This window comes from Ursus americanus, chromosome 1, assembly GCF_024610735.1.
Source record: "Ursus americanus isolate L20-20 chromosome 1, mUrsAme1.1.p, whole genome shotgun sequence".
Lineage (NCBI taxonomy): Eukaryota > Metazoa > Chordata > Mammalia > Carnivora > Ursidae > Ursus > Ursus americanus.
In genome coordinates this window covers 81742548-81761750 of record NC_142127.1, presented here as the reverse complement: position 1 = coordinate 81761750, position 19203 = coordinate 81742548, and the positions used below count along the sequence as shown (strand labels likewise).

At 39.6% G+C, this 19203-nt stretch overlaps 1 protein-coding gene across 14 annotated transcripts in view; it reads right to left on the bottom strand.

The window, feature by feature from the left end:
• Positions 1-19203, bottom strand: part of MAP2 (microtubule associated protein 2) — a 278987-nt gene that overhangs the window by 33819 nt on the left and 225965 nt on the right. For 5 of the 14 annotated variants that reach the window (XM_087863100.1, XM_087863105.1, XM_087863110.1 and 2 more), the window contains 4 exons: positions 18529-18606; positions 3163-6900; positions 2761-2967; positions 2456-2590 (listed from right to left, as the gene is read on the bottom strand). In XM_087863100.1, coding sequence (XP_087719226.1) covers positions 2456-2590; positions 2761-2967; positions 3163-6900; positions 18529-18606 — 4158 coding nt within the window. Of the gene's footprint in view, positions 1-2455; positions 2591-2760; positions 2968-3162; positions 6901-8659; positions 8906-18528; positions 18607-19203 lie in introns of all 14 variants that reach the window. The other 9 variants (XM_045806623.2, XM_045806624.2, XM_045806626.2 and 6 more) reach the window with 5 other exon arrangements.

Below are 19203 nucleotides of genomic sequence, written 5' to 3'. Positions count from 1 at the left end.
AGCCCTCTTTTTGTAGCCAATGACATACCTACAGATATTTCTACATTCCATATTCCAAACTATCATGATCAGCCAACCCCTTTCCCTCTGCACCCCTTCATTTCACGATATGAATGACACACTTGTTTGACGTGAAATGCACCACATGAGAAGAAAAACAGCTTGTCAAGGAAGGAAAACACGAGAGGAATTTTAAGTTCAGTAATATAAAACATGTTCTATACATGCACTTCCTGTATGACATTATTACCACATCTGTTACTGTTGTTTCTCTTGCTGCTGTTTGATACCTCTGGTTTCAGTTTTAAACTTCACCATCTCCAGCACATTTTCTGTTAATGACTTACCTGACTTGACTTTTGAAAAGAATCCTTTGTGCTTTGGAAAAACTATCTCTATTTAAAAATTGTGCTTAGAAAATGAAAGGAACAAGCTTGCGTAGTTACCTCCTCCTTAATTTTCTTTCAGAAGAGAGAAAACCCCAGGGGGAAGAAAAGCTTATGCTTATAAGCACTCCGAATGATCAAAAAGATTTCTTGGGTCACACGCAGCTCTAACACAAATGTAACTGTCTACAAGATGCTATATGAGATTTAGGACTGGCTAGTAAGATTATTCACAGATTCTGGAATGATTTTTTTTTTTTTTTTAAAGAAGCAGTGCGAATGATGCTTTCCTACTATTTCTGTAATATTTCTTAAATTTCTGTGACATAGAGTTTGCTTCAAGCCAGTGACATCCATGTTTGGTATATGCTTTTCTGCTCGAGTATCTTGATATTTGAACAGACTAAGGGAAGATCCTAATTAGTCCAAAGAGCTTAAATTTCCTTTAATGAATGAGTTAAAAAGGCAATTCACTCTCAGTGTGGTAAACTGAATACCAATGACATGCCAGACACTTCACCAAACACTTGATGTTTCCTCCAAAATTTCATAATCCTGATCTATTCTTTCATCCTCTTACACATGATATAGGATTTTTATGCCCAACGAAGAGAGTCTGCCTGTCCAAGCATTGGTCTAATTAGAAGTAAAATTCCAAGTTTAATGCAAATGAATTAAGATGTGATATAAGAGTTGGAGATGTCATATTAATTTCTAACTGAGAAACACTCTTCAGCCTGAACTTTTATCATCACAGTTTCTGTATAATTTATGAGCCCTCCACTTTCAAATACTGCCTTAAAGATTAGCTCTTGGAGGAAAGCTCATGAAATGATTCCCATATGAAGAACACAGATACAAAATACTTGGAATTTTATTGACTATCATAAAACCATCAATTACCTTGATTTTCTTTTCTTACAAAGGTTAATGCTGCTCTTAATCGCTAAAGCCATCAGAAGGCTTATATAAAGGCACTTTTTCTTTTATCCCTATATAAAGGCACTTCTAGTACACAATGGAAAGTTAAATATCTCTTTCTGACTTAGCAATCTGATATCTTATTTTGTAGCCTGCAAGTGTGCTATGTAATAAATGCTAAAATAAAATGCATTGCAAATTAAGATTATCCTTGGATAGTTATACATTTAACGGGCATACTTTGCCCTGAAATTTAGGAGTTTGCATTACAGATATTTGTATGAGCCTTTATCGTGATTTGTAATGTTTTGCTCCTTCATTTCACCGCTTTTTTAAGAAGTTAAAAACAAGTATATTTGAAGAAGACAGAAAAGTAAGAAGGTAGCAACATAGAAATACAGCTAAGTTCTAAGAAATTCCAGGGGAAGGAGTTTTATCTGGGAATTCTGAATACTAAATTACATAGAAAAATTAGCAGTTTGAATCCAACACATTTAAGAAAATCCCAATGACAAAGTGTCAGTGAAGAGATGTAGTACAGCGAATTGAAAGCCTTGCTAATTTTGGATTAGCAGGAATAAAATCTGATGGGATGAGCAGGCAATTTCCTTTTCTTTCTTTTTTCTCTTTCATCCGAAGCAAAGTAATTTTGCAATCACAATTTTACCCCAGATTTGCTTTTCATTTTCCATCTTGAAATCACTACCCATTCTTGGCAAATTTGTCAACATCAGTAACAGATTTGGCAGTAACCATGTAGAAAATAGGACAAATATAGTATGGGTTTAAGCGTGAAAGAGATAAATAAGCAAAATAATGAGAATGCATACCACGGTTATATTCATCGTCATCGTCTAACCAAACACACAGAATGAAAAGAGGAATCCCCAGAACGTGACACTACAGCACAATGCCAAGATAAAATCACTGCTAAGTCTGAGCATGACAAAGAAACAGATGGTCATGACCTCTTCTGCAAGGGAGGGGAAAAAAAAAGAATAATGATACAAGACACTTAATAGCGAAATTGTTCATGACTGCTAAGATTCTTGGAAGAAAACAAAATGAAGAAGCCGCTACAGGAATGAGATAAAAAAAAAAAATACATGTCTATGTTTGCCAGCCACATTGCAGAACTGAAGAGTCACCTGTGGTTTTCCGCTTAACACAGGAGAGATGAGTTGGTCTAGTATATTTGATAGCAGGTTTTAAAATGAATTTCCTGGAGGGAGAGTGGGCCTGAACTTCTGTTTTTTTAGCAAGTTCAGCCTTCTTATAAACTGCTACGAATAAAGAAAACACAAAAAAGCATACCATCAGGAGAAAATACACACTTGGAGCAAAACCGAACGAAATTTCATAAATAATTAGTTACCACTGTTAGGAAGTTTCTTCTACAAAAGAGTAATAATGAATTCAAAAACATTTTTAAAGAAGTTATTGTGAAATGAACCTTTTTTCCTTCTCACTTCATCTCTGGAGACTGTGCTAGGTTCCTTTTTAGCTATTTTTCTTTCAGGAGTGGAAATTCTGCCTCTCCCGGTTTTAAAAGGCTTTTCTTTTCTATGTTTCTCAAGAGATGGTCTCCGAGCTTCCTTTTCAGCTTTCTCCTCTTTAGGAATAGTTTCTAACTGTTCTGTCATGATGCTCCTATCATCATCTGCGGATCAAAGCAAACCATGACAACAACAACAACAATGAAAACATTAGTAACAAATGTACAAAATCCTTCATATAGTTAACAAAATGCAAAATAGAGATAAAGGGGCAGTTAAACATGTTTAAAACGAAAAAGAAATCCATTACGTAATTGGATTTTATTTGGAAGTAGAAAATTTAAAAAAATAATGCACACCTTGAGTGTCCACCCAGAGGCTGTCAGCATCCATGATGGAGTCATCAATGGTGGTCTCGTCTTTGTAATCGTCATAGGTTTCCGTCTTATATTCTGAGAGTGCAACCTCTTCTCTCTCAGGGGAGGCTGGAGCCTCTGGGGAGCCATCCTTGGGTTCCGCCTGGGCTTCGGCTGCCTCTTCTCCTTCGAGCTCTTCTTCGGCGTGGGGGGACGGTCTCCTCTCCACCTCAGGCTGCTCCAGGGCTGCAAAACGCACACTGTGGGACCCTGACTCCCCTTCATCCGTTGTGGTTTGCACCACAGTGATAAAATCATCCTCGATGGTCACAACGGACTCGATTACCCCTTTGTGCTCACCAGGGCAGGTCTCCACAAATTCCTCCCTGACACCTGGGACGCCCAGGTCGGTAATCTGAAGGGTGTCTGAGCGGAAGAGCAGTTTATCATATTCTCCCCGGGCTTCGATCTCTTCTTCCTCACTCTGAGCCTCTGCCGGTTCAGCCCCGGTGGCTTCAGGTAAGGCCTCTGTGACGTCGGACGGCGTGACAGAGATATCTGGGGTCTCTTTGCTTTCTTCTTTTGGCTCCTGAATAAATTCCATCTGGACATCAGCTCTCTCATCTGGGACGAAATCAGCCTCCGAAACAGCAGGTGCACAAGGTATCTCCACTGACAATTTGATGGCAATCTCGTCTTGAATTAGAGAGGATTCTGGGGATGTTTCCTTCTTGCCCTCATCGGCTTTCAAGGACTCCATGGTGAGGCTCTCATGCTCACCACTGGACTCGTAGGACTCTTCCTTGTCTACAGCCTCCTGGTGCACCAAGTCAGGCTTGGCCACCTTCTCCTTGATTTCCGTCTCACTGACTTTAGTGCCTTCTTTCACGTGGCCAGACTCAATGCTCATAAACACATCTGCTTCCTGAGGTGCTGCAGATGAGGGGGTGAGATCTTGTGTAGCCTCGAGCTTAAGCTCTGTTTCCTTTCCAGTGTCTACGGTCAGCCCTGCGGCCATCTGTCCAAAGTCACTGATTTTCACATCTAATTGACCCTGGTCATCTTTCTTTGCAACAAAATCCAGTTCTGGCTCAGCTTTTTTGGATGGTTCAACCTCAGCTACTTCTGGCACTGAACTAAGACCCTTCTCAGCTTTCTCATCCGCGGGAGGTGACGAGTCTTTTGATACGGTCAGTTCTTTGGTTGGAATGTGCTCATAGGTTCCTCCTAAGCCAAAAGGTTCAGCTTTATCACTGGCCTCTTCTGTAGCCTTGGTGTGTTCTTTTGCAGCCGCATGTTCTTCACTCTTTTCCAGTACAGTATCCAGCTTATCATTAGCTTTCCTCTCCTGATCAAACTCCCTACCCAGTCCCAATCTGTCACCGGAGGTATGCGGGGATACTTCTTTCTCGGCGCCGAACTCATCTTTGACTCTTCCGGCAGCTGCCAATTTTACTTCAATCAAGGAAAGGTCTGTGGCTAGATCTCTTCGCATTTTATCATCAGTGCCTTCATAAAAGGAACCACTCTCCCCTGACAAATTCTCACTGTCTTGAACGGGTGATGGGAGTGGGACTGTGTATTTATTGAACACACAGTAACCCAGGTCTTCAAGCTGACTGTCTGTTTTGACAATGACGTGGTTTTCATCGGTGACAGGGGGCAAGCCGGTACTACTCTCCTCAACCACAGTCTCTGAGGGGACTGATTTCCTCCTGGCAACCTCAGCGTCTGCACTCACAGAAGCTAATCTTGACCTTGTGCCTGCCAGATCTAGCATTTCAGGCAGGTCAGGGGCCATGACAGTACCATTTTTGTAATAATCTTTGGCTAAGAATGGTGACTCACACGTGGTCTCAACTTGAGTACTTTCCTCTCCGGCCGCTTTTTCTCCCTCTGTCTGTTCTTCCTCTTTGCTTTCTACTGGGAAACAGGGGGCTTTCTCCAGTGCAGGTGTTGTGGCTGGAAGGTAGTCATCCCCTTCGTCCATACTTCCACTGGTGTTGGTTAGAATATCAGAAGCCAGAGGAGAGAGATCATGTCCCCGACCGAAGTTAAATCCCAGGGCTATGGAATCCAGGCAAGACATGGGCAAATTGATTGACATGCTTCGTTGCTCTATTGCAGACCTCCCACCAAGTCCTAGACTCCTGCTTAGCGTCAAGTCGTCCTTATTCTTACTGTGCAGATCCCGCTTCTCCCCATACACTTTTGGATCAATAGTAAACATTCTTTCTTGAGGAGAACTGGGTTCTTCGGGTAAATCAGACGGATAACTCTGTGCAAGTGTGCTGTATCCTGCTTCTTGTGCTGGGGCACTGGGCTGGGGTTCTTTACCCGCCTGAAGTCCCTTGTCTCCGTTTTTACACACGGGAGATACGGTCTCAAAAGACTCTTGGACACTTTCTCTGGTGTCACTTAGTTCATAGTAATCACTGCTTGGCTGGATGCTTTTTGTCATTTCATCTTTTAGGGCAGACGTTTCAAAATACTTGGACATTCCTGACTTATCTTCATAAAATGGCATGTCAAGCTCTGCTGATGCTGCAGCCCCAACCCCTTCCATCTTAATATCTTTGTCCGCAACTTTTTCTTCAAAAAGGTCCTGGGCTGCACTCTTTTCACTTACTGCAGCTGGTTCGGTCATGACTTTCTCCAGTGTCTTAGAGGTCACGGCTGAGTCTGTCACTGCTTGCTCCAAACTGACAGGGAATGAGTCCTGTTTTAATGGATCTGTAGTAGGCTCTTGGCCCTTCTGTTCTTCTTTTGAGGGGGTGTGCTCCACGCAGGGCTGAATTACGCCTGTTTCTCCATCTGCCAGTTTCAGGGGCTCACTCTCTTTTGACATGGCTTCTTTGTCAGAAACGGTTGTTTTCTCTTCAAGCTTTAGCGGAGATTCCTTTTCAGTAAGTGTCACTTCCTGCTCTTTTTTCTGGGCACTCTCTTGCTTTATCTCTTCTTTCTCCTCTCCTAAAACTTTCTCTGGGACACATTCTTCCACAGTTGGAATGTGGGCATCTTTGGGTACGGTGATTGCCTCAGGGGCTGGTGCTTCTGCCATTTTGTCAGGTGTATCCTTATGGGGCTCTTCAGCTTTAGAACTATCTTTGGCAGTTGCTGGGCCACTGGTTTCTTCCAGAGATTCTTTGTCATCTGGTTGTAGTAGGGCCGGGGCAAAGGGCGATGCTTCTGCAACTATTTCATTCTTCATGACATCTAAAGGAAGAGTAAAGCTGCCAGCCTGAAAGGGACTGGGCATGGGAGAATCAAACTGTTTCCCTTCCCATTTTGGGATATCCTCGAGGACATCTTTTCCCTTCATGGGGGTTAGGGGGCCAGGCGAGATGGGTGCAGCTAAACCCCACTCATCCTTTTTGGCTTCTGTTGGCATTTCGATGAACCAGTCCTTTTGCTCTTTTGTTGCTGGGGGCTCTGCAGAGAGGCCGATACCAGGCACCGCAAGGCTTGGTTCTGTCTTCTGTGTTGTGTCTTCTAGCCCGGCACCAAGAGGATGCCCAAACAGACTGGGAGGTGCTTTTTCTTCTTCTGGGCCTTGCATGTCCTTTTTGTCAGGGGAAATTTGAGTTGTCTCAGGCTGAGAAACTAAGGCAGCATGTTTAAGGTCTTCACCAGGCTTACTTTGTTTCTCTGACTCCTTGTCCTTCTTGTCTAATGGCTCAGCTGGAGAGGGAGTCAATTCCTGTTGATCATGGAACTCCATCTTCGAGGCTGGAAGTAAACCTGAAGTAATTGGGTTGATTTTTAAACAAATAATAGGCAAGTGCTTTCAGGCAGTAAGCTTAAAATTATATTTTGAAATGACAAATGAATGGTAAGGTAAGAAAACAAAACAAAACTATGGAACATGCAAGCATGCTACCCATTTAAAAATCAATACGAAAATGTTAGGACTGCGATATATTTGTACTATTGCTGAAATGAACTCCCGTTGCGAATTAATGCAGACAGGAATTGTGTATTTCGAATACTCTTTTCTCCGTTGTTCGGGCTCTCCTAAATACTATGTAATGTGTATTGTAGTAGAAAAAAAAATTTCATGTGCCTTCTGCAGACAAAAATGATAAATTAAAGAATACTGAATAAGTCAGTAATATTAGGGTACAAAAATACATTAAGGACTAAATATGAAAAATGGACAAATATCTCCCGAACTTTTCCCTTGTGTTCTCACTTAAAAATGAACTGGCAGGCCACGGGCAGAAGGCCAATCCATTCATAATAAGTATTATGTTAAAATCAAATTAATTGATGTACGAATGCCAGGACCAATTTTTTGAGCATTGAGAAGTTACTGACATAATTTTTTAGGAGTCATCTGAGATTAAACTTCAGGAATATAAATATTTGCCATTAACTTTATATGCTATGATCTAACAATGGACAACGTGATTTCTACCACAAATTCAAAATTTTTCATTCCTAATTATTAGTTAACCTTATGACAGATGTAAGAAAATCTGAATTATATTGTTAATACTGGGATGTCAAATAAATAAATAAAATCTTAAAAAAATACTGGGATGTCATATGAATAAAAATTTTAAAAAGAGCCAATTATTATAGTATCTTTCGCTCCCTGGTCATGACCTCATTCCCTGGAACATGACCAGCGAACGGTAAGGCACTAAGTAGTGGCTTTGGAGAAGCCCCACAGAAATTAAACGGCTCTTTCTTTATTTTCGTTTGTCCACCGACCCGAAAGGTTTCAGAGTCTCACTTGTGTTTTAAGGTCACAGGTATTTCATTGTGGTCATTAGGGCTAAATGTAAGTATCTGGAAAAGATTTGGGGAAAAATAATAAAATTCAGTCATCGCTCGAAGAGCAAGTGTATGGATTATCATTACCTTATGTACTTGTGTGTCCTGTTGTAACAATAGAAAAGAAATACTTTATGAACTTCTACTAGAGGTTAGATGAATGAAAACTCAAGAGAGATGGTGATGGTCAAAGACGTTGGCTGCCATGGAGAGGAAATGATATGAGAAGCATCAGCAGGAGCTTTTAAGGAAACCAAACCAGTATTCGTAGAAGCATAAAAAATATAGCACATTGCGGTTGCAAACAAAAACAATTCTACCATTTAAGTCTCTATGTGCCCAAATCCAACTCTACGGTTTGAAAGAAAAGCATATGAATCGCTGTCCCAAAAATAAAAATAAAAATATACATGTATTAGCAATGTGGCTGGCAAACACTTGGAGATGGGGGGGGGCAGACAAAAAGCTCACACAGCATCAGCCTGGCTGCAAAGCGTATTGTATCATGGCAAAGTAAAACCAAGAATCAGCTGCAGCAGTGGAAAACCTAGCTGCCACACAGCACCTGTGCAAGCCACACTCTGCTCATTAAACCTACAACATTGGTCTCGGGGTCATGAGAAGACCAAGCCATGGAATAGCATTGGAAAGGCATCAGGTTGGTAAGCTGCTGGAGAGATCATTTGCAACAAAACACATGCAAATCCTAGGAAAGACACACCTTCCCTGGCAGAGGAAGGGATTGTTACTTCTGGAGACACCTCGGTGACCTCTTTTACACTTTTCTCCTGTGGGGCCCCTGCTGGGGCACTCTCTTCAGGAGCTATGTGGGCCTCCGCACTAGACTCCACGTGGCCCTCACTGAGGCCTTGGGGTTGGTCTGAGGCCTTGGCAGCCCCACACTCTTTCCCAGGAAGAGTGGCAGGTGTCTCTTCCTCAGCCATTGTTCCCTCTAGTGTTTCTTCTTCTTAGGGATGAAAAAGATGTTCACATCATGACCACAGAACAATACACACAATGGCAGAAATATTACTCAAGGAACACTTTCAGCTCCATCACATTGACCTCGCCAGAACCTTTTTAACCATTTGGCAGAGCAGATTAATATTCGAATGCAACGTGCATTATGTATTGCTTGGGAAATGATTATATATATAATCTGCTGATAATGATGCTTTTTAAAGTCTCATTAAAAGCCTATTTATTTTAAAACTTGAGAGCTGAAAGGGTTTTATTGCTCTATTTACCTTAGTGGAAATGGCAGTAAGTTGCACACATGTAGGAAGCTTGCTGGAAATAAGAGATGGTGCTGCTGATAACAGATGGTTATGAAAAGACAGATGCATTGACGTACTGAAAAAAACCTTTACATTTGCTAGACACGGGCTGTTTTCTCCAATGCAGTAAGCCCCTACATATGAATTTCCGATTACTTTATATAAAACATGCAAAGGGGAATAAAAAACACCCAGCCTCAAAATAATAGCCATCAACTACCCTAACAGCTTTATCATGGAATCCATCAACACTATCTTATTTAGTATTTAAAGGCCAAAGTCTCTAATATTTAAAGTATTAAATTAAATTAAAATATAATTTATGTAATATTTTTAAGGCAAAAAAGACCTCCTTAACTCCATTTGTTTTATATTGCATTATATGATATGGGAGAATGTAAAAAATTTCAAGGAGTAAGCAAACTATTTAGAAAAGCAAGGTCCAGGTAAAATGGAATTTCAGCATTTAGAAAAATCTACCTCTGGGACACAACTGTTACCATATTGCTTACGCCCTTGAAATACCAATAAGGTAGTTCATGTACAGTTGCCCTTGCTCCTGAGTGACACAATGTGCATGTTACCTGTAAAGTCTTGTTTCTTTCTTTTTTTTTTTTAAAGATTTTATTTATTTATTTGAAAGAGACAGAGACAGCCAGCGAGAGAGGGAACACAAGCAGGGGGAGTGGGAGAGGAAGAAGCAGGCTCATAACGGAGGAGCCTGATGTGGGACTCGATCCCAGAACGCTGGGATCACGCCCTGAGCTGAAGGCAGACGCTTAACCGCTGTGCCACCCAGGCGCCCCTGTAAAGTCTTGTTTCTGCAATTCAAAACCAAACCACCAAGATAATTGAATGGCAACCAAACTGAAAAAATATCTTCCCAAAAGATGTATATCACGTGGAAAAATGTTAACAATTAAAATGTAAAAAGCACACATATGAAGGCCATATATTATCATGTTTATTTTCTTCTCATTTGCAGTTTCAAATGCCAGTAAAATAAATCCCGTTCTATTGCTTAAGAAATTAGAGGGGAATATATAAGCTGTTTTATAGTTCTACAAATGAAAGATTCATATGAAATTCTTATGAAACATTGTTTAAATGGCCTGGTGAGAAAGACTAGAGATGCAAAGGAATTTTCTTTTTTGAGAAATATTAAGACTCCTGGGCAGGGAGTGGGGGAGGGGAGAACTACTTCATCTATTTCTTCCCACTTAGCACTCAGGGACTTTCATTTTTGTCATTTAATTATGTAAGTAACATTTTAAAAATTCGGACTGCAAATTATTATTAAGGCCATTTTTATAATGCCATGGAATGACATTTTGATTTCAGATAAGAGACTTTTACTATAGCTGCTTTACTCATGTCACCTTCTTGGGTAAAATCTAATCAATTTAATCGACCTGTTTTCCAAATCTACGTAACCTTTCGGCTTTCCATTTCCTCATTTTGTATAACTCCTGTCTATTTCCACTACACCTGTTTCTCATTCAAAATTTCACATATTTTTCTTAATCATTTTAAGTTCACACTCTTAGAAGAACTTACTTTTACTCCATATGAGATATATTTCTCTATCAGAGTGTCTGAGCCATTGGTGCTCTTTATTTTCCAAAGGACCCTCGAAGAAGTTTATTATCATGAATGTGGTTGGTAAACTATGAGTTTATTCCCCGTTGCCTTGGAACAAGGCCTTACATTAAATACTCCCGTATGAAAATAAACTCTTCATGCACACAAGTCATTTTTCCCTATTTGAGAATAAGCTCTTCACCTATGCAAAATGTGTTTTAGCTCTAATTTTGTTTTCCTTTACGAAACTATCTAGTTAGAATGAGATAAATCTCAGCCCACTGCCCTCATCACGGCCAGTTATACATGAGGGGCTGCTAGCTTTATAAGGGTGAATGACAAAGGCTTTGGATCATTTCAAGACTTCACTCTAGCCCAAGTCTGCTCATGTGAGCCAATATTTAGTCACTTGGGGGAGCCTCTGTAGTTTCTGTAGATGATTAAGTGATTTGGAGAAATACATTCGTTCTGTAACATGCATCTGCCCTACACAGGCTCAGGATCTTTCTCTTTTAAGGAGCTATCGTATTGACACGACACTAAAAAGAAGGCTAATTCTATTTAAGTCTGGTCCTAGTAATATTCTGTACCCAAGGAGGAAAAAAATTATATACAGGGTCCTCTTGTTCAGTTTGAGTAAGAGGAGGCATTCTTCTCCCACTGATTTATTTACAGGGAGCAGGAAGGAGTCATACTTTAACTGAACTCTTTTTGCTCCCTCCCCCACCCCCAACCCTTTTTTGGCTTTCTTTTCAGAAGCAGTGATACAGAAAGAGAAAATATTCCTATGCCCCAAATAAGGCTTCTTGTAGATGAGGTATGTGGCTAGACATATAAACTATATAGGGACTTCACTTTCATATGGAAAAAACAGGCTCCTTTCCCACCCACCCCACATCCGAAGGTACACTTAGAATGATGCATGTGGTCAAAGCTGCAGGCTGGGGGGAGGAGCAAAAGGGGACCATGCTTGGTTCACCTTTCTCCTGGTCTAAGTGGGCCTCTGCACTCTGCGCTGGGACACTGGGGAGCACACTAGAGGTAGTCCATTGTGAGCGGAACAAAGGATGCTCATAGTACTCCTCATCGGAATTGGAAGGGTCATCATCAGGCACAGACACCGAGATGGAGGGGGCTAGGAGTCTACGCCTCTCCCCGCTGGTGGCAGGTTCGTGGCTGGGGAACCTGTGTAGAGGACCCACTTGATCCTCAGCCCCTTCATCTACAAACAGACACACAGGAAGAAACTGCAGGGAGAACTAGACAAGACAGACACAAGATCAGACGGACGAGACAAACACCTGCACAAGGACACAATGGGCCACAGAAGGAGCACAGTGGGATGGAGGGGAATTAGCAAGACCAAGCTGATGGAGGATGGGAGGCGGTGAATGTTTCATGCTTCAATCGCCATTGAATTTACACTAGCCTTTAGGTAACCCTGCCATTGATTTAAATAAATCAAAGGCACTCACACCCCTTACTGCATAATAGAAATTATCTATACATTCCCCTCAAACAAGTCAGAATCACCACAAAAACACTGCAATAGAAACAAAGCATTACAATACAAATGCATTATTCGGAAGAAATTCTTTCAGGCATATTCTTTTCATGCTTCTGTCAATGCATTTATAAATTAAAAAAGAAGAAAGGTGTTAGGACCTGATGCTATACAATTATAGGGGAAAAGAGCCCTGTTTGAGGCATCACCTTAATTATCTAGGATGCTCACATACTCAGCTTTTTGGTTAATGTAATTTTCCTTAATGACTTTTACCAGAAAGCCATTTTTAATTCCAGTCCTGTTAAGAACAATCTACAATGCATCATTCTTCTTCCCTGCCTTGCTAAGGAGAGCACAGTGGCGTAGCTCCTTCTTTGGGTGCTAACTCCTAGGGGCATCCTTTCAAACACTGGTTTTCATGGTTTTAAGAAAGTCCCTAATAATATAAACTCGTTTTCTTTTCTTTTTATTCTGAAAGCTCAAAAGAGATACAATTATTTCTACAGAGCTGGCTTCAGATTCACCAAGACTTTATTCTATGTGGTTCCATTTACACCTCTAGCTCTTGGCTGTTTTTATATTTCAAACCCTCATTGCGTATTTCTCATTGAAATGCTAAAGTAACGGCTCTCACTTCTGTCCTTTCCAGTGTCTTGGCTTAGAAACCTGCCTTATTTAAATATATTTCCTTAAGTACACAAGTGTAGGTCAGTCTGCTTAGCACTTGGATTCTGGTATATTTCAATGAACTTTAAGGATGATGGCAATAAAAAATATCTGGCTTGTGATGTGGTACGGACACAGGCCTACACGACAGGTTATTGAATTTGTTAATCATTATATATTTACTTATATAGAGAAATAATTTTTAAACTTCATATCTTTCAATAATAAGAATTATTTAAATTTATCAAAAGTCTGTGTATCTAATTTTATTTCTACCAACATCTAAGCAGCCACATTATAGCATTTATTTGAAAATGCACTGTACGGTTAGGGCAGTATCTTATTTTCAGCAACCAAGTGCTGACAACCAGAAATAAATTTGAAATCATAAAGATACTAAAATAACATTCTGTACAGGGAATACTTTTAATCTTTTGAGCACTTTGTTTACTGATTGTTCCGTGATATTTTTTTCTGGATGGGTGCTCAGAACTTTTCAGCCACGCTGCTTATTATGTCATGGATAGCAGAAGCCTAAAATTACAGTTGATATTCTTAGTTCCAACTCAGCACGATTTCTCAGCTGAGCACATAATTGGCTGAGATCTGGCCTACAACACTGGCTGAATCATAAGCCCTGGGCTTGTCACATGTCCTAGCCATTCATATTTCCTCCAGAATTCCTTGAGGCTCTAAACACTGCGTGAATACAAGTTACTTCTAAAACTTTCAACAGGCTCAAGAGATTGCACGGACGATCAGTCAGTAAAAATGGCACAGTTGTCTCTCTGCTGTGCCATATCTTCTGGAAAGCAGAGCTGACCACAATATAAACCTAAAGAATCTGAAGCCGAGAGCTGGGAGTTTAATGGCAATACTCCTTGGATGTTTGAACCTTTTGAAGATTTTGACTTTTTTGTTGCCATTGCTCATTTCTGAAAGTGCCAACATGTGAAAACAGCCCAGTCTTGCTTCAGATCCGTAACATTTCAAAGAAACAGTATTTTCTATTCTGAAAACTTTTACTCTAAACAGAGAATGACAAAAAAGAGTAAAAAACTTTAAGGGCTGCAGTGGAAAGGAGAGTCTTTGTAGTATTCGTATGGCACTGAGCCAAGCAACTTCAAAAAGGATGTCCGGCGAGGCCCAGTCTTGGTACTATGAGTTGTGTGTGCTCCATGTCTCTGCTTGGGACCTGTGAACCTGAAGCCCATCTGCAAGTTCCAGAGATGTGCTAGGAAGTTCTAGTAAGCGGACCATAACAGTGAGCTTGGTTCCAACAATGATGAAAGAAGAAATAGATCCTAGTTGCTACAGAATCGTGTATGGCATCCCAATGGAGGTGGGATACATGATACATACTAATTTTAAGTAATGAAGTCTTTATTTTGGTATGCTTTCAAAAAAAAAAAAAGAGGAAATTGGTCGAGTACTTTGAACAACGACGAAACTCTCATTGGAAGATCATTTCCCTTTCTTGGCTCCACATTAAACACCTAGATAAGAGATGGCTTTAGGGACACAGTGGGGCTGTGATTGCAGGGACTGAGATTTGGATTGGAATTCTGAATTACTGGCCATGACATCCAGGGGCAAGAAGTGGAAGTGAATATTATCTACCTCTGTGGGTTGCCGGGAGGATTAAATAGGAGAGATCTGAGAAAGTGCCAAGCACAATGCTGGACTCCACACATATTAGCATCTTTGTCTTCAAAATACTCAGACAAGTTGTCTGGTTTCCCTTCATTTGATACATCGAATCTAGACTTGAGAGATTTATAAAAAGTGAGTTCATTTCATAAGTTAGTTTTGTTGTTTAACACCAGGATTGAATGTCGTCCTTTTAGTATGAGTACACATGCTTTGGGGGGCTCTGCTTTAACCATGAAATATTCTGTTTCATTTAATAATGTGATATTTTAAAGGATAGGGTTGCCTTATGAACCTTGAACTTTTATGTAGTTCAGCTGCATAATGATAATCTTTAAAAATGAAGCTTACCTGACTTTAGTGGAAGAATACATTTTCCTAACTTATTTTCATATAATTTTTTTAAAGCATTTGATAATTTATTTTGAGTTAAACTAAGGTCTGCCACATAAAACCCAGCCTTGGTCTGTCAGCCCACTTTGGTACAGATGAGTAGTCACTTTTATGAGAGACGGAGTCTCTGGGGGATATCGGTGACTCAGTGATTTTGCCTGCCCTGACATCACATCTTCTGCCCCACCATCTGGGGCAACTGGCTCTGCTTACATTGTTCTCCACTCTCTCTAAGCCCTTTCCATGCTGTAGGCTTTTAACTGAGGACTTAGTTTGCCAACTGTGTTTGCTGCCCAGAAGGATATGGAGGGGAAAATGCTTTCAGATTAGTGACATCGCTGACACAGGAAAACACCCTAGGATTCTGGAGCAAACCTAAGAAGGCAGAAAGTTTCCTGGTTCTATTTTCAGATGATTCCATTGCTCTTGCATGGGCTTCCAAATCCTAACAGTTCAGTCCAAATGACAACTATTATGGTTAGGCCAAAAAGAAAAAGGAGATTAATTTGCAAACATTACACCTAGTGCAGGATTGATGTGTTGTACCTGAGTCTCCCTTTAGGTGTGCTACTTGTTTATTTTTCCACCAAAATCTCTTTGTTTCCCAGAATAAGCACACAACCCGGGAATTATTAATATTACATCAATTATAACAAATGAATATTCACAACTTACAGTAATTAATATCTCAAATGATCTTTGGTGGAAGCATTCATGGTTCCCCTTCAGGAAAGAACAGCTTTAAAAATGTTTGATAATTAAAAAAAAGTAATCATATCCTCAAAACCATTGAGTTACTCAATTTAATCCAAGAGCTCTCTTACATTTGTATGAATAGATTGGCAGTCATGTGCCTTTAGATTAAAGTTTCTTTGAGGGTATGTTGAAGTAGGTAAGAAAATCTCCTAGATAAAAAACCCACATGTTCCTTTCCCACCCAAACTGCTATGAGCTATACATTCACAGAATTTTTCCTGGGCCTTGCAAACCAATTGGTTTGAAAAATTGAAGAGCTGAATCCTGTCTTGTGACTTTTCACTAATATATTTTCTGAAAAACAAAACAAAAAAATTTGTTGTATGTGTTGTAAGAATGGTCTAAAATAAGACAGGGGCTAGTATGATTATCTAGACTCACGTCTTTCACATATGTAAGGTAATAATATTACTTGGTCTTTTAAATTAATGAGGTAGAGTTTATAAAATACATACTTTTTTCATATAACTAAAAAAACGGTTATCCTTTTAAAAGCAAATCATTAGGCCTTCATATAGTTTAATGCTTTCTTCTGAAAACATGAAAAATAATAATCCAATAAAAATTCAAGTTTGGTTTGAAAAATGTTAAGAATAAAATATCTTCAATCATCTTCAATAGGAAGTAAGTTGGAATTTTTCCCAAATACACTCAAACAACATGGGGAATGCAATCCCCCAAAATAAGGAAACAGTTACTCTGGAAAGTGTACCAAAATGTGAAAATGATTCTATGGTTTTTTTATATTTTCATTATATCCATGATATCACCTGCCAGAAAGCAGACTGGGTGAATTCCCAGGTGGATGGGTGGACCCTACTGCTCCTTCTGCTCCAGCTTCCGTATAAGAGCAAGAAGCGTAAATTACTTGACCTCCAGCTGACTTTAGAGTGAACGCCATACCCAGTGTTTAACATCTTGGCTTAAGAAGATTCTCCGAAAGCCTTGAAGTGGGGGCTTAGAAACATTTCCAATAACCTGAGGGAAATGCAGCTGTCATGGAAGGTTTTCTACTGTTCTCTAAGTGAAATTGAGAATCCTGAAGCAAGGCGGATACTGCTGACTCTTCAATGCCTTCACAACTCTACCCCTTTTTCACTACCCAGAGCCATGGGACATCTTCACTTCCTGGAAAACTTTATGCTCTTGCTCCCCTGAGTCCCCTTGCATGTCCTGGTCTTCCTGCCCCAAATGCCCTTTCCCTCCATCTTTGCTTGACCAACTCTTCCTCATGCTTCTGAGCTCAGCTCCTTACCTTCAGCTCACCACCCAAAAAATTAAGATTTCCCTTGTTCTATCTTCAAGCTTTCTGTTCTTTTCCTTCCTTGGGCTAATGCAACTTGACATTATTGGCAAGCTTCTTTATTGGATTTCTGTTCTCCACCAGACTGTGTGTTCCTTACAAGCAGGGATCATGTCTGTTTTGTTCACGGGGGTGTAGCTAGAGTTTAAAGAGTGCACTGTAGGTGCTCCATAAGTATGTGCCAGTGAATGGAGGAGGGCAAAAAAATCTTTCAAATCTATGAACTAAAAGATCAAATCACATTTTCAGGAGATGAACTAATAATCATAACTGCCACTGATTATAATTCCCAAATTTTCTTTTATTCTTTAGAAAAATTTAGTTCATTTAACGTGACTTCAGGCAGTAAATTAGAAAAAAGTCTCAATTTAAGAAAGAAAAAGCTCACTAAAAGAGGTTTAGGTTTATAAATCTGTGACAAAAGTAAATTATGTTTATTGAGAGTTCCTAGCTCCGTAATTTAGGAAAATCTGTATTTACAAAGTCAAAGAATATTTTAAATGAAACTAATTACAAATTATAAAAAGACAGGAGTCTTTTGTGATGTTTTTCAATTTTTAACAATAAAATAATTGCTAAAAGGGACAACAAATGGAAAAAATGAAAAAATAAATGAATAAAATGGAATAGTATTAAAATTCTGATTTTAGTATATGAAAACTAAATTATATTGAACCAACACTTTAGCTATGGCTCTTCTCTGTCTTCTGTAACTCAAACAATACACAAAAGTTAACTGACTTAAGTCAGAAAACCAATAATAGTTTGCTTTTAAATAGTGCCTTTCAGCTCAGTTTCTGAATGGACATTCTTCAAAGGCATCCCTCTGCTTTATTAACAAGAACTGAAAAGCTGACATAGCAGTCTATGTTGACTAAATGCATAAATATATTCATGGACTATAACAGGTCTCAGCAGGAAAGAAGCCAAGATCGCAGCGTCCAGTCGCTGCTCTCACTATCAGAGCCCTTCACTGACTTCTTCATTTATTCATTAACATTTATTGAGAGTTTGCTACGAGCTGCCCTAGGGAAGCCCTCGGCAGCACCTAGTGAGCAAAACAGGGACAATTCCTGACAACCCCTCCTTATGATTTCATCAATAAATTTAGTTTTGCTCAGTCACTAATAAGACAGGATTGTCTTATATGTCAAAACATTTTCTATTTATTAAGTGAACTGGTTCTCTGTAGCTATTCTAGCAATTTAAACACAAAGTTATCTTCTCCTGGATCAAGCAGATTTTTTCTTTTTTATTTACCATATTCCTCCTACTTCTGATTTTATGTAGATAAATGATGATATATTTATGTAAAGCCTTTGTTTCTTCTGGACTGTTTGATACAGACAGCTCTCAGGCTGGGCCACATACGAACCCACACCAAAGTCCACTGCTTATGGACTGATGCTAATTTACCCGTTATCAGAAGACAAACCTCCAAGTCCACCAGGCCTTACCTTCTTCCACTGCGATGGTCTGTTCTGAGGCTGGTGACGGAGGTGGAGAAGGAGGCAGATTAGCGGTCTCTTCAGCTGCTAAAGATCAAATAGTGGAAAAATGAGATACAATTAATCCTGTTAGGTCATTAGATGTGTAACAGCTCTGCCATCTGTAAAAAGGCCTCTCTGTGAAATTTAGAAAAGAGTCACTAGTAAGCTGCACTTGACTTATTTTTTTTTCCATTACCTGATTCACATAGTTTAAAAAATCTAAAAGGAAAGAAAAGCATTTAATATTTAAAAAAAAATCATTTTGTCTTCCCTATAAAAATGGATTAAAGATGCCTGCTGAAGTTGTATCATTAATTCCATTAATTGTGTCTGCTTGTCAATTAATAAAATATCTTATTCTGGCCCTAATCTACTATATTCAAACACACAGGCAAGCATTTTAGTCTGGATTTAGCTTGACTGACAGAAAAAATATCAGAACTCTATATTGCTCAACTTCTTGATAGGGAAACAAATGTAACTTTCATCATTCACAGTATTATAGGTGATGTATTTTTTAAGCAACATTTTGTTCACTGAGTCTAAGGTCAAAATGCGTCTTCTGTATGTATCCTCAGAAACGAGAAATGAAGCTGTCACAGCCCAAGGCAACCTTCAAACAGACAACATGTACTAGTGGGA